The sequence below is a fragment of the Oncorhynchus kisutch genome, linkage group LG2 (assembly GCF_002021735.2).
Source record: "Oncorhynchus kisutch isolate 150728-3 linkage group LG2, Okis_V2, whole genome shotgun sequence".
Classification (NCBI taxonomy): Eukaryota; Metazoa; Chordata; class Actinopteri; order Salmoniformes; family Salmonidae; genus Oncorhynchus; species Oncorhynchus kisutch.
The window spans coordinates 46,500,123-46,516,456 of record NC_034175.2 but is presented as its reverse complement, the minus strand read 5'-3'; the positions used below and the strand labels follow the sequence as shown (position 1 = coordinate 46,516,456).

At 42.2% G+C, this 16,334-nt stretch overlaps 1 protein-coding gene across 1 annotated transcript in view; it reads right to left on the bottom strand.

Annotated features, from left to right (window-relative positions):
- Positions 1 to 12,848, bottom strand: part of LOC109902659 (contactin-associated protein-like 5) — a 64,302-nt gene extending 51,454 nt beyond the window's left edge. Inside the window, exons 1-2 of the mRNA XM_020499220.2 lie at positions 12,654 to 12,848; positions 182 to 292 (exon numbers count right to left, since the gene is read on the bottom strand). Of these exons, the coding sequence (XP_020354809.1) occupies positions 182 to 292; positions 12,654 to 12,738 (196 nt within the window). The 5' untranslated portion in view covers positions 12,739 to 12,848. The remainder of the gene's footprint in view (positions 1 to 181; positions 293 to 12,653) is intronic.
- Between the last annotated feature and the right edge of the window lie 3,486 nt (positions 12,849 to 16,334).

Below are 16,334 nucleotides of genomic sequence, written 5' to 3'. Positions count from 1 at the left end.
TCAAACTAATACTGGATAAGATTTTTATTTATTTTTCATGATATCCTAATATTACGGTCCATAAGACCTGTTTAGCAAACTAAAACACCTTCCTTTTACCTTAGATAAAGTATTATTGATTGTCTCTAGGTATTGTTCAGAAACTTTAAATAAAAAAATATAACTTTCCATTGTAACTCACCATCTCTTCTGTTGATCTTGGCAAAGTGTGGAGCGTTACTGACAGAGGACTGTGAGGAGCTCTCTAAAGAAGCTGGGGGCAGCATGGATACCAACGGGCCATTACAAATATCTGTAAGAGTAAAAAAGAGAGTATGCTGTATGAAGTTCATGGTTGGGTACAATATATAGAGCTTTAGCACCATCATTATCTACTAGAGCAGGGGTGTCAAACATACATAATAAAATAATATTAATAATAAAAACATAAACTACTCAAAAAAATAAAGGGAACACTAAAATAACACATCCTAGATCTGAATGAATGAATTATTCTTATTAAATACTTTTTTCTTTACATAGTTGAATGTGCCGACAACAAAATCACACAAAAATGATCAATGGAAATCAAATGTATCAACCCATGGAGGTCTGGATTTGGAGTCACACTCAAAATTAAAGTGGAAAACCACACTACAGGCTGATCCAACTTTGATGTAATGTCCTCAAAATTAGGCTCAGTAGTGTGTGTGGCCTCCACGTGCCCGTATGACCTCCCTACAACGCCTGGGCATGCTCCTGATGAGGTGGCGGATGGTCTCCTGAGGGATCTCCTCCCAGACCTGGACTAAAGCATCCGCCAACTCCTGGACAGTCTGTGGTGCAATGTGGCGTTGGTGGATGGAGCAAGACATGATGTCCCAGATGTGCTCAATTGGATTCAGGTCTGGGGAACGGGCAGGCCAGTCCATAGCATCAATGCCTTCCTCTTGCAGGAACTGCTGACACACTCCAGCCACATGAGGTCTAGCATTGTCTTTCATTAGGAGGAACCCAGGGCCAACCACACCAGCATATGGTCTCACAAGGGGTCTGAGGATCTCATCTCGGTACCTAATAGCAGTCAGGCTACCTCTGGCGAGCACATGGAGGGCTGTGCGGCCCCCCAAAGAAATGCCACCCCACACCATGACTGACCCACCGCCAAAACCGGTCATGATGGAGGATGTTGCAGGCAGCAGATCGTTCTCCACGGCATCTCCAGACTCTGTCACGTCTGTCACATGTGCTCAGTGTGAACCTGCTTTCATCTGTGAGGAGCACAGGGCACCAGTGGCGAATTTGCCAATCTTGGTGTTCTCTGGCAAATGCCAAACGTCCTGCACGGTGTTGGGCTGTAAGCACAACCCCCACCTAGGGGACGTCCCCACCTAGGGGACGTAGGGCCCTCATACCACCCTCATGGAGTCTGTTTCTGACCGTTTGAGCAGACACATACACATTTGTGGCCTGCTGGAGGTCATTTTGCAGGGCTGTGGCAGTGCTCCTCCTGCTCCTCCTTGCACAAAGTCGGAGCTAGCGGTCCTGCTGCTGGGTTGTTGCCCTCCTACGGCCTCCTCCACGTCTCCTGATGTACTGGCCTGTCTCCATGCTCTGGACACTACGCTGACAGACACAGCAAACCTTCTTGCCACAGCTCGCATTGATGTGCCATCCTGGATGGGCTGCACTACTTGAGCCACTTGTGTGGGTTGTAGACTCCGTATCATGCTACCACTAGAGTGGAAGCACCACCAGCATTCAAAAGTGACCAAAACATCAGCCAGGAAGCATAGGAACTGAGAAGTGGTCTGTGGTCACCACCTGCAGAACCACTCCTTTATTGGGGATGTCTTGCTAATTGCCTATAATTTCCACCTGTTGTCTATTCCATTTGCACAACAGCATGTGAAATGTATTGTCAATCAGTGTTGCTTCCTAAGTGGACAGTTTGATTTCACAGAAGTGTGATTGACTTGGAGTTACATTGTGTTGTTTAAGTGTTCCCTTATTTTTTTATGCATTGTGTATATATATATATATATACACTGTGGGGAGAACAAGTATTTGATACACTGCCGATTTTGCAGGTTTTCCTACTTACAAAACATGTAGAGGTCTGTAATTTTTATCATAGGTCCACTTCAACTGTGAGAGACGGAATCTAAAACAAAAATCCAGAAAATCTAATTGTATGAATTTTAAGTAATTAATTTGCATTTTATTGCATGACATAAGTATTTGATACATCAGAAAAGCAGAACTTAATATTTGGTACAGAAACTTTTGTTTGCAATTACAGAGATCATACGTTTCCTGTAGTTCTTGACCAGGTTTGCACACACTGCAGCAGGGATTTTGTCCCAATCCTCCATACAGACCTTCTCCAGATCCTTCAGGTTTCGGGGGTGTCGCTGGGCAATACGGACTTACAGCTCCCTCCAAAGATTTTCTATTGGGTTCAGGTCTGGAGACTGGCTAGGCCACTCCAGGACCTTGAGATGCTTCTTACGGAGCCACTCCTTAGTTGCCCTGGCTGTGTGTTTCGGGTCGTTGTCATGCTGGAAACCCAGCCACTACCCATCTTCAATGCTCTTACTGAGGGAAGGAGGTTGTTGGCCAATACATGGTCCCATCCATCCTCCCGTCAATACGGTGCAGTCATCCTGTCCCCTTTGCAGAAAAGCATCCCCAAAGAATGATGTATCCACCTCCATGCTTCACGGTTGGGATGGTATTCTTGGGGTTGTACTCATCCTTCTTCTTCCTCCTAACACGGCGAGTGGAGTTTAGATCAAAAAGCTCTATTTTTGTCTCATCAGACCACATGACCTTCTCCCATTCCTCCTCTGGATCCTCCAGATGGTCATTGGCAAACTTCAGATGGGCCTGGACATGCGCTGGCTTGAGCAGGGGGACCTTGCGTGCACTGCACGATTTTAATCCATGATGGCGTAGTGTGTTACTAATGGTTTTCTTTGAGACTGTGGTCCCAGCACTCTTCAGGTCATTGACCAGGTCCTGCCGTGTAGTTTTGGGCTGATCCCTCACCTTCCTCATGATCATTGATGCCCCACAAGGTGAGACCTTGCATGGAGCACCTGACCGGGGTTGATTGACCGTCATCTTAAACTTCTCCCATTTTCTAATAATTGCGCCAACAGAAGTTGCCTTCTCACCAAGCTGCTTGCCTATTGTCCTGTAGCCAATCCCAGCCTTGTGCAGGTCTACAATTTTATCCCTGATGTCCTTACACAGCTCTCTGGTCTTGGCCATTGTGGAGAGGTTGGAGTCTGTTTGATTGAGTGTGTGGACAGGTGTCTTTTATACAGGTAACGAGTTCAAACAGGTGCAGTTAATACAGGTAATGAGTGGAGAACAGGAGGGCTTCTTAAAGAAAAACTAACAGGTCTGTGAGAGCCAGAATTCTTACTGGTTGGTAGGTGATCAAATACTTATGTCATGCAATAAAATGCTAATGAATTACTTAAAAATCATACATGTGATTTTCTGGATTTTTGTTTAGATTCCGTCTTTCACAGTTGAAATGTACCTATGATAAAAATTACAGACCTCTACATGCTTTGTAAGTCGGAAAACCTGCAAAATCGGCAGTGTATCAAATACTTGTTTCCCCCACTGTATATATATATATATATGTATATGTATATATGTGTATATATATGTATATATATATATATATATATATATATATATATACACAGTATACACTGAGTGTACAAAACATTAGGATGACAGACTGACCAGGTGAAACCAGGTGAAATATATGATCACTTATTGTTCGCAATTTTATGGAAAATTATGTTTGTGCCTGCAAGCGCAGCACGGTATGGGGTCTAAATGCAAGTACTGCTAAAATAGCGGGGCTGCCTCACTTAACCACTCCACAAATCTCTCCCCATCTCTCCCCAGCAGTCCATTAACTCAAGCAGTGACCCCTAAAAAGAGGACAGTAGAATCCACAGTACGCTAGGCAGCCCTATGTGTTTGTGTGTGTGCGTGCGTGTGTGTGTGTGTGTGTGTGTGTGTGTGTGTGTGTGTGTGTGTGTGCATGTGTGTGCACGTGCGAGTGTCAGTAGTGTTCCTCCTAATCCATCAGATTAGATCACTTCCACCAGGCAGAAGGAGATTAAGAGGTCAGTGATCTGAACTTGTCGGCCTCATCTTCCACTGATCCAGCCCTGCCTGCCAGGCCCCAATAAGAGCAGTGAATGGGGTGGAGCTCATTCACTTAGCTAGCTACTGCACTACAACTCTCCTTTGTTGTTTCCACTGAGCAGTGTGGCTTCTGGTGCATCACTGTGTGGCTGCTAAAGAGGATCCCAGGACATAAAAATAACTGGCAACAGCTTGATTACAATGATCACTGTACTCTCTCCATCAGTGACTCATTCATCGATTTCTCTCTTTACATCATTTTGTTTTGGATTCCATCCACTCCATGTTGAATTTATCCGGGAAACATCTGCAGTAACTAATGAACATTCATCTGGTAGACAACAACTTCATGTTGAAAATGACAGCAGGAGCCTGTTTGCGACACTTTGGAAGTATCTTTGAGGACAGACAGCCCACCACATTTCAGCTGACCTGAATTGACTGCACTTATATCACTTGCCAGCAGATGTCTCTAAATGTTGATTTACAGATTGACTCAAGTGGATCAAGCTGTTTTTGTTTTAAAGGATATAGATATAATTTTAAAAAACAGCTTATATATACATGCAGCAATATAGCCACAGATGCCCAACTTTTGAGAAAAATCCCATCATTTCACAAGGAATCATACGTTTTTATCCTAATGTTATTAAACATTGTGTGGCAAATATGTTTTCTGTTTCTAGTGAAAATCCTTACATTACATTGTAGCCATTTCCTGCAGTCAAATGACCAAATTGCCTGTAATGGCCTCATGGGTGGGATGTAATTCCTATTTTTCCTAATTTTCATAAATAATAAACATAATTTCAAAAAAACTTGGTCAGATGGTTATGTTAGAATTTCATTATTTTGTGATGTATATAAAGTGTAATATTGGGATGCAACCTCAACATGTAATACATTACATCTCGGATTTAGCCCAGTGTAGTAAAATGTTTTAATCATCCCTGCCCACTACTTAAGCACTCTAAGCATGACTCTGTCTATCTCTTTCTATTTCTATCTATCCATCTCTCCATCTCTCACACAACCCATCAGACTCTGGGGATCATGCAACCACTTTGAAACAAAGCAAGCACCTTTGATCCTGACGGCCTTCTCACAAACATCTTCATCAATGTCAGGTTAGTCTTTCACTTCTGTAAAAGTACCTGCTCCATTTCATCTGATGGTTACACCAAATCTTAACACACCTATGAGACCTTTGTACAGTGGAAAGGGTACACCAATAATATGTTTGTGTCACAGCAGCATATAACGTAAAGCAATCGGCAAGGACATAACTCTAAGAGGCCCCTGAATACAAAGACAATTACGGTAGCTCACTTATAAAATTTGTGTTTTATGAACAGTGTTTTTGTTTATAGCCTCTAGTTATTTGGCACCGAGCCAATAGCTGGGCTGTCAATCAGGAAGAATTATGGGTAGAGGATGATTTGCCTGCAAAGCTGTACTGCTCTGCTCAGTGCCTCCTTGCCTTGGGATAATTGAAAATCTATCCTAGCTATGAATGTGATCGTGCCACGGCACACTCGCTATGCAAAGTGCTTGGGCTTAAATCTTAAACACTCACTCCCATAAGCAGACACACACACACGCACACACACACACACTCACATACACACACCGAGATGAACAGAAACAAACACAAACAAAGTTGGAAAAGAAAGCTGAACCAGGAGCCAGCCCTTTCTATAAACTCATAGCTTGTACAGTAGATCCTGATAGGGTATAACGACACTGTGATTTTAGTATCCACACCAGTGAGAGACATCTTGACACCTCCAGGCTAGTAGAACATAGCTGGGGTTATCAGTGATTGTGTTTGGGATTTAAAAAAAGAAAAGAGGCTGCACTCCCTTCCACTTCCCTCTGTTCCCCAAGGTGTGTCATCATCCAGTGATGCATGGGAAGATAGATGGCTGTGAACACATTTAGATGCACACTGTGAGCTCTCTTTCCTCTCCTTGGCCTATACACTTCCTCAAGGCCCATAAAGAACATATTTTTGTCATGTAACACAATGACCCATACTTAATTTAGTGGGAAGACTATTCAAGTGGAAGGAAGTTAGGCTATTTTCAGGTTGAAAACATCAATATGACTGCACATTAGAGTACAAAACCAAATGTAATTTGTGAGTTTTATTGTCAGTTTTGGAAAAACAACCACATTATCCAGTCAAATTTGATGGCCAGATTTAGCTCATTCAAATCCACAAAATACTGCCCTTGATTCTGCTTTTCACACTATATTTATTCAAGCTTTTTGCTAGATCTCAAACGTGACTTTCAAACCCAATCTACTTCACCTAACTTGCTCTCTTCAAAATGTGCAACAACTTTTTACAACACAAAGGCCCCTGAGTTTACTTCCATCCCTCACACTGCTCATTAGCCAGCATCCCCTCCTAGTCTTTGTGCTAAACAAACAGCGCTCCACAAAGAAATCAAGCTCAATTACGCCAACAAACTGCCTTTTGTAGCGTATGCGGCTGGAATATTTTTAGCTCCGTTTCAGGCCCCAGCGCACCTGCCGATGACTAGCAGCATGGTCAGAGCAGAAGTTGTGGAGCTGTTTCAATTCTGAGACTAAACGGGAGAAAAAACTGCTTTTGCAACAGCTAATGGCTATCCAAATAAGATCCTTAAATCCTAAATCCATTATTATCTCTATGGAACTATATGGAGAGACTTGAAGAAGACAAAGATGCTCAAATGAGCTTCCTGTGTGCTAGGCACAGCAGGCAGCGTCTACCGCCCTGTCTACCCACGATGCATCACTCCAAAAGGATCCAGAGGAACAATGACATGATCCAGTAAAGAATGGATGTATACCTCCGGGTAGTATCGATAAAGCAGAATACGATACCTCACATGTATTTATAGACTGGTCCCATCTCATCTCTGTTCAGGCAGAAACATTGAGTATGGCTGAGGTATCGTTTGACAATTAGCTACAGACGCAGGCTGAATTTGAGGAAGTGCCGGTCGATACGTGTGATTGAGAAACACAGCACTGTACTGTAGCACTTAATTTCCAATAATGTGTCTGATAGAGTGAGCAGCAAAACATAGTTTAGAGAGAAAGTGTTGATAACTGATCTGAAGGCTGATATGTTTAGGTTTACTTACAGACCGAGCGATCACGTGACTATCACTCACTTCATAAATTCAAGAGATTTTACACTGCTGGTGAGAATTCTCAATCAAGGCACAAAGGAGAAGTAACACACTGTGAAACATTGTCAACAACTCTGTTCATTTTTCATTTCATTATCAAGTTGGCATAGATGGCGGTGCAGCTGCTCTTTTGATACATATCCCTTTCTGATTAGTCTTTCTGGTTGTGTCACCTCTGTGTGATACACTACCCCACACTGAACTCACCATTAGCCAACACTATGTGTCACTATGCAAAGAAACCATAGGTTACTGGCTGATTAGCCCCTGGTGAATACTAGATTGGAAAAGAGAGACTCCCATTGGACAAAAATGACAGCTTGGCTTCCATATCCAAGCAGCCCCAGATGGTGGTCCTGATACGGCCATCCTCTCGCCTGCCTGTGGAAATGTCACCAAGCCCGCTTACATTTAAATACATGCAGATTAAGTGTTGAAGGCTCACCTTCACTAGAACTGGGAAATAACTCATACAATACTTTCTGGAGAAATAAATTTAAAAGCTGTCCAAAGATGGTCAAAATAAAGACAGCAGGTTTCAGATTAGATACATTTTTGTCTGTTCACTTTCAGAACATCAATTCCCAAACCCAGATGTACTAATTTGGTCATATTGTTACAGAAGCTATGCTGCAATAGCTACCTGTCTGGCTCAATCATGAGTCCTGCTCAAAACGTTTGCAGGATCCACCTGTATCATCAAGCCCTGGATCATCAATTGAAAACTGTGTGTATGAGATTCCTTCTCACAGAAATGAGGAGTTACAGAGTAGTAGCTACTGACAGAAAATGTCTGGCGGTATTCCCAAGTTTAAACCGTGCTTCCTGTCTGCTCAGTCTACTTTGGAGATGGAAAGTACGGAAACATTACCTGGTTATTCTTATCACGCAGTCAAAGCCCTGCATAGCACCAGTATTCTCTTATCGGCACGGTCAATAGTAAGTGGTCACTTGTAATCCTTAGCAATCCTTTGCCAGTAACACCAGAAATAAATAGAAGATGGAACTTACGGACTATACAGCTATTTGTAGCATATTCATTGCACTCTATAGATCGGGAATGGTGTACCATCAGTGTGAGAGCGATACGATTGGAAATGCAAAGGCCTCCACCGGCGCCACATTCATCAAATAGATTTTTCCTCTCCCAGGGGGGGGGGGGGGGGGGGCAATATATTATTGCTCTAAATAGCCTTATATCATATATTGTTCGTTTTTTGGGGGGTTTGATTTTAGCATTGCACAATACCAGTTAGCTCTCCTCTGTCCAGACCAAATATATGTATCATAAACAACCCAAAGATAATACAATTGTTGCACATCCTGGTCACATGATTTTAGGTGAACACACAGGCTGCAGAAAAACTTTGGAGATGGATTCAAGATGCAAATACCTTGGTATTTTGACTGACAATGATTTATTGTTTAAAAAAAAAACATGACTGAGCTTGTTAATTAAGAATTGAATTTTTTATTTAAATAGATATTGTCTCTCTCCAGTCAACAGGAAGCAGGTTGGGCAGTCAACCCACCTGTTCTTTATTATGGTGATACTATTTATCAAAGTGCAGCTGCCTCTACTCTTAAAACCTTGGATGACGTTTTTTATAGTGCCCTTCGTTTTATCACAGGAGACAGTTTTATTAGTCATTTCTGTATTCTTTACCAAAAGGTTGACTGAATTTCTTTGAAGTCACGTAGATCATATCATTACGGTCTTTTTTGTTTACAAAGCCCTGCTCCTCAAACTTCCAACTTACTTAACATCACTGTTAAGACTTAAAATGACACGTTATCAAACCCGTTCACAAGGTTGGTTAACTCTGGAGACTCCTTGGTGAGTTAGGTAAAATAGCCTATAATTGCCTTGGACCTTACGTGTGGAATGATCTACAATACACTTTCAATTTGGAGGAATTGGTGCCTCTAGCGTAATTACGACAGTTGTTAGGGGACCTTTTTATTGAGAAATGCTTCTGTTTCTTGGTATATTGTTGTGTATAGTAACATATGTATTTTATTGTGTATATGAATGTGCATTTTGAAGTGTATTGTGGTGCTATACAGGGCTCATCTGGAAAAGAGACCTCGGTCTCAGCACTGACTCCTTGTCAAAATAAAGGTTAAATACAGTGATAAAATAGACTTCATTCTCCCTACGGTATTCAGCACATACAGTATATTATGTGTGGCCGTGGGGCGATAACATGAACAAGCACAAGTGTATGGTAGGGGAGCAAAAAACAACACCGTACAAAGATACTTTTACATAATGGGGTGTACCATAGCAACAACTAGGGAGATATTCCAACATACAGTAAGTATATCATTGGTTTAATACTGCCATACCCCTTTCTTCATTCATTAGCTTAACAAGGCATACTCCTCGACCATACTATCTCTAAATATATTAGGCTACATTCAAGGGTGAGTTAACTGTTGACTCCTGTACCAAACGTAACCCCCGTCTATAGCACAAGCCGGAGGTTGCCAAGAACTGCATTCTAATGTGATGATTGTCAACACCTTGAAAGAACCACAGTCTTTTTTCTTGGCATTTCAAATTAACAACATGCTCCTCAAAGTCACACATGAAAGGAATTGCAAAACAGCCCCATCCATCCACATCCAGCCATCCACACTAAATAGAACAAAAGACAGAGAAACATGTTTCACTTAATTAACCATGTAGTAATTGAACTCTAACTTCTGGGAAACATGTAGGAATCTCTATGAATAAGGCGTCCTGAAAATAAAATGTATTATAATCAACCTGATTCATAGACGTCATATTGTCTATGTGATTCTTGGCTGTGTGTGTAGATCCACACAATGAACAAAGCAGAACATGGATGAGAGCACCTTTGCCTTTAGGACTGTACTAGCCCCAAGTCACACATTCAATAACCCTATCAACAGAGTAGCTCATAAGATGCTGCTGTCTTTATCAGTGGGTGCCCTTTCATTTGGATATTTTGTTGAATGTCAATCTGTTTTGCGGTATGCCATCCACCATACCACTGGGTAGATAATATTGGTCTATATTTCCATATGTAACTGCACGTGTGCTGTCCATCTCTGATCCACTACCAGCAACAGTAATGACAGCACTATACTGTCTAATAAATTACCATAATTGGACCATTACGCAAAGTCAGATATGTTAAGGAAATCCAGAACCATTATCGAGAAGGGAAAACATTTAATTGGATAATTATGTGTAGTGACTAACATCTCATTTTACTTCTACTGTGTGCCATGGCCTTGCCATGTTATTATGTACAGTATGCACTGTACATTGACCCATTCATGTGATGTACTTTTGAACACTCATTGCCTCTGCCGGTTTGGATCTCCCAGGCTCTAGCTAGCTGAGCTCTTTCTCCATACTGACTTGCCTAGTTAAATAAAGGTTTATAATTTATTAGATTTTTTTATGCAAATACTGGAGACTTCAGTCTACACATTGGAGGAAGTGGGAGCTCCCTACTGCGGTGTTCTGCCTCATTTATCTCTCGATAAATACATCACCCTTTTATGAATCTCTACAACAGTAGGAGTTCCTTCCATTCTAGAGACTGAGTGAGTGCCTGCTTTGCATTAATCAGCTAGTAGAATATGGTGAGGACTCAGGACTGCTTTTACACATGCATGCATCAATATGATGCTGTCATCTTTGCTGCAATGTGGGATGGTACAGTACTTTACCAAATGTACTTCAGTAAGTGCCTCTGCTATGGGATATATGTAATTTACTCTGAAAGGTCTGCTCAAAAAGATAATACAATCAGAAACCGAACGGAAAATCCAAGCAAATAAAAGATAGTATGGTGTTGTCCGTGTGACTGTTTATACTGTTAGCAATATAAGTATGTGCATAATATTGTGGGCTATAGTAGCTGTGATAGTATTACTGTAAACCTGGAGCAATATTCCACCCACAGAGGCATGGTGAAGTGAGTGATGTCAAGAGACAGCTCTGGCAATGAAAGCCCCTGCTGTTTTCATCCAAAGGCAACTTTCAAAATCATAATTTCACTCCCAGCTGGAAACTTTCCCTTTCAAGCACCACACTTTGGCCTTTATAAAAATAAGATAAGGCAAATGATAAAGCAAGTCCAACCACCTGCTGAACTTCACTGTGAACCATTTGAATAGCAGTAAGATTACAGGCCCACGGGCCCAGCAGCATATGCTGGAAATCATTGGATGAAATAGGTTATTTAGTAGATGTTCAGTATCAATTATGAATATTTGCAAGCAACGGATCCGGTAGCCTTCATAGGACACCAGACCTAGGAGCATGAGGACATGCTCCTCTGGGAGGATGTGGCTGCCATTATCTCTGTCACCTGACACAGGGGCTACACAAACCACCCATGATGGATATTGGGCTTCTCCTTTTGTTTCTCAAAGGTAAATATGAGAACGGCCATTTGCTTGTCCTCTAGGAGAATCTAGCCATTTCATCTCTGAGCAGCATGTCAATTCTGATCACTGGATACATTTGAGTGACCACAAGAAGGTCATAAATGAATAATCTAGCTGTCAGTTTAGCTCAGTTCACTGGGTTACATCACTAGAATAAACTGCTTTTAAGCCTATCTCACAGGTACCAGGTCTCAAAGCCACCCATCAACTCTATGTTTTGGATAACAATTAGTATTTTAAGTTAATTTCCTTCAATAACTTAATGAATCATGCACGAATCAATGATATAGTTGTTTAACATGTTTGATATGGAGTTATAACAAATCGTTACCGATTTTGCACAATACACCACTTATCCTCCACCTAAAAACTCAGGTGAGGAAGGACGACCACTAGCGACAACAACATCCAAACAACTGGACTAAACAGATGCTGGCACAACAAATCAAAGACAATTGAATGATAATTTAATACGACATATCAGAGATAGCAACAAATGCCAACGATGCTGGGGTGAATATAATTTCCACCAAATTATGTTACTGCTAATTATGCTGCAATTATAGGTTATAGAATACAATTTACTGATATTTCAATAGCCAAATCAAAACGGTGTAATCTTAAACTACACTAGAAAGACAAGGAATCCAATGTTTCACGTTATAGTTGCAACACACGGCCCTACACGTATACATTTACTTGTAAAAAGAAACATAGCTATAACGTTATTATCTAGGCTTTTGCTTCTTCGGGCTTTTCAGCATACATCTATGTTTTCACCCATATGAGTCATAAGACTACAGCAAAAAGCATGTCACAAAACGCGCGCGGTTTCATTTCCAAAACCAGTGGTACTGGTAAGCAACTTCTGATACTCACAGTGACTGGCGGCGGACGCAGAGCTGGAGGCACTCAAAAGACAGACAATGAAGATGTATAACCGAGACAGCTTTCGCAATTCCATTCTCCCTACTGTGATATATCCTTATGTTGTAGGAAGAGAGTAAATCTCATGAAAGCGATGCCTTCAAATGTCCCTAGCGCGGACGGAATCATGCAGTGTGTTTGAAGCCCAGTGGAAAAGTAAACCACTCCCCCATCAGCAGTCCTTCACAGATGCTCAGCCCGTAGAATCTCTCTCTCGTGCTCTCTCCTCCTCTTTCTCTCCTCTCTTAACGTATATCTCTAGTATTTCATGAGTTGGTTTCAAGCCATGGCAGTTCTAGTATTTTTCTTGAAGTATGTGCGCGTGTGTGTGTGTGATTTTGTAAAGTAGTGTAACTAGTTTTGCTGCTCCTCTTGCTGCGCTCTAGACCGTTTCAGCAACAAAGTAGCTGGACAGCTACAAGCAGGAGGAGGCTCGAGTCAAAATGAGTGAATGTTCATTTCGATAAGAGTATGCCAACATTAACATGTATGTAAGAGGCTATGAGGTGAGAAAAATATTGTTTTTGATGCAATCCGTTTAAAATATATCTGTGTATGGTAAAATAAGATGAGGAAATTACATTAAGGAATTTAGGAGGAAGTTAAGTTATATGGATAATTCTCTCTCCTCCCGGCAGCAGATAGGCTGTATGTTAATGTTGTTTTTTTGTCATCATTGAAAGCCTGCCACACAATACATTTATTTAACATAAGAATGAGTGTGAGTTTTTGTCCCAACCTAGCTCGTGGAAGTGACATAGAAGTGACATAGCTCTTATAGAACCAGGGCACAAATAACAATATAATAATAATCAATAATGTTGCTCTTTATTTAACTTAAATATAAAACCTTATTAGTTAATTGAAAATTGTGAATAACTCACCACAGGTTAATGAGAAGGGTGTGCTTGAAAGGGTGTGCTTGAAAGGATGCACATAACTCTGCAATGTTGGGTTGTATTGGAGAGAGTCTCAGTCTTAAATCCTTTTCTGTGCCTGTATTTAGTTTTCATGCTAGTAAGGGCAGAGAATCCACTCTCACATAGGTACGTGGTTGCAAAGGGCGTCAGTGTCTTAACATCACAATTTGCCAAGGCAGGATACTCTGAATGCACCACAATCCAGAAATCTGGCAGTGGCTTCTGATTAAATAAAATTTTCACAGAAACGCTTGTTGCGATTTCAATGAGGCTCTCTTGTTCAAATATCCGTAAGTGGACTGGAGGCGGGGCATGAATGGGATAACGAATACAGTTGATTGTGTCATCCTTTTGGGGAAAGTACCTGCTGAATTGCGCACCCAACTCACTCAGGTGCTTCGCTATATCACCTCTGACATTGTCCGTAAGCTTGAGTTCATTTGCACACAAAAAAAATCATACAATGATTTAAAGACTTGTGTGTTGTCCTTGTTATTAATGCAGACAGAGAAGAGCTCCAACTTCTTAATTATAGCCTCAATTCTGTCCCCCACATTGAATATAGTTGCGGAGAGTCCCTGTAATCCTAGATTCAGATCATTCAGGTGAGAAAAAACATCCCCCAGATAGGCCAGTCATGAGAGAAACTCGTCATCATGCAAGTGCTGAGACAAGTGCAAATTATGGTCAGTAAAGAAAACTTGTCTCTCAATTTTAAAAAAACGTGTCAATACTTTGCCCCTTGATAACCAGCACACATTTGTTGTAAAAGCATTACATGGTCGCTGCCCATATCATTGCATAGTGCAGAAAATACACAAGAGTTCGGGGACCTTGATTATGAAAGTGAACCACTTTCACGGCAGTGTCCAAAACATCTTTCAAGCTGTCAGGCATTTCCTTGGCAGCAAGAGCCTCTCGGTGGATGCTGCAGTGTACCCAAATAGCATCAGGAGTGCTTGCACGCGCTTTAACAATCCACTATGTCTCCCTGTCATGGTTTTTGCGGCATCAGCACAGATACCAATATGAGCAGCAGCTACATTTGGCTACATACGGACCGTTAGTGGAATTCCCGCAAGAGAGTAACGGTTAATGTGATTGGATGTTAATTATTTGACGAGACTACATGTATTTGACATTGTGTTGTTATTTCGCTGTACACTAGATGTTTAATTTTATTTTTGGCAGTGAAACGAGGCTACTCAGGCGAGAAAAAAAATCAAATGTATAGCCCTGTCGGAAAATGGACTGTTTGAAAATGTGAAGAAAAAAACATGCATAAAATCAAATATATATATATTAATATATATATATATTAATATATATATATTAATATATATATATATATATATATATATAGTGGCGTACAGCAGGTCAGCCACCAGGGGGAGACTCGTCGAGGCCTGGTGACAGACTGAGTATACAGCACGAGGCGATGGCTCCATCTGCTGGACTTGCAAGGTCTCAACGGGCTCTCTGGCCAGGACTAATTGGGGCTGATTGGGGATTGGTGAGTAATCAAGGGCTGATTGCTCACCAGCTGTACAAGTCCCATAAAGCTGCCAGAAAGGCAGCACACAGGAGAGAGACTGGGGGAGGAAAGGACTCCTGTATAGTTGGGGACGGTACCAGAGGTAACAGGAGGGAGTTCAGTTTTTGATCCCCACAGGATACAGCAAGACCCAGAGCCCAGAAGACGGTATCCCAGAGATTATTTTCTTTTGGACTATTATTTTAATAAACACCTTTGAAACTGAGCTAATCCTACTCTGTCCGTGTCTGATCTGTGTAAACGTTTTGACCTAACCTCCTGGTCTGCCACAAGCGGTGGAGAATGCGGGCGTTCTGATAACGTGGTCAGATCAGGGTTGACGTTTACGTAGCATCAACATGGACGAGTTGATAGCTCAGTTCATCCGGGCCAACAAGCCCAACAGGTGGTTCAGGAACGAACGCTGGAGCAACAGCGGCTACAAAATGTCCTCCTCATTGAGGAAATCAGGAAGCTACAAGGAGGAGCGACTACTGAAGCACATCCAAACAAGTTTTTAATCAAGCTAACAGAAGATGACGACACCGAAACCTACCTCTGTACGTTTGCCTGGACAGCACTATGGGAATGATGGCCAAGGCAGAAGTGGGCCAGTCTGCTGGCCCCGTTCCTCTCTGGGAATGCCCAAAAGGCATATTGGGACTTGAATGATGAACAGGCAGCTAACTACAACGGACTCAAATGGGAGATACTCAGCCGCTACAGGTACAGCCTGCCCCATCGGGCTCAACTATTCCGCAACTGGAGGTTCATAGCTGACGCATCCCCCCGAGCCCAGATGAGCGACCTATTGCACATCACCAGGGGATGGCTCCTAACCGATGTATCAACCCTATCCATCTTAGACAAAGTGGTCCTGGATCGCTTCCTACGGGCACTACTCCACAACATGAACAGGGCAGCGAGTCATGGCATGCCCCAGACCTTGGAGGGCCTCCTGGAAGCAGTGGAGACAAATCAGAACACTCAGGCCCTGCTGAGTAGGAGCCGGGCCGAGTCGGCAACCCGTTCGAGGAGTCGGAAGGATAGCCCCACTGCTGTGTACCCCGAACCGACAGTCGGCAGGGCCAACGGACCGCAAAACCGTGAGAGATGGCTGGGGTAGGCCCGACCCGTTACCGACGATCCCAGGTAGATGGAGACCAAAGAAGGTGTTTT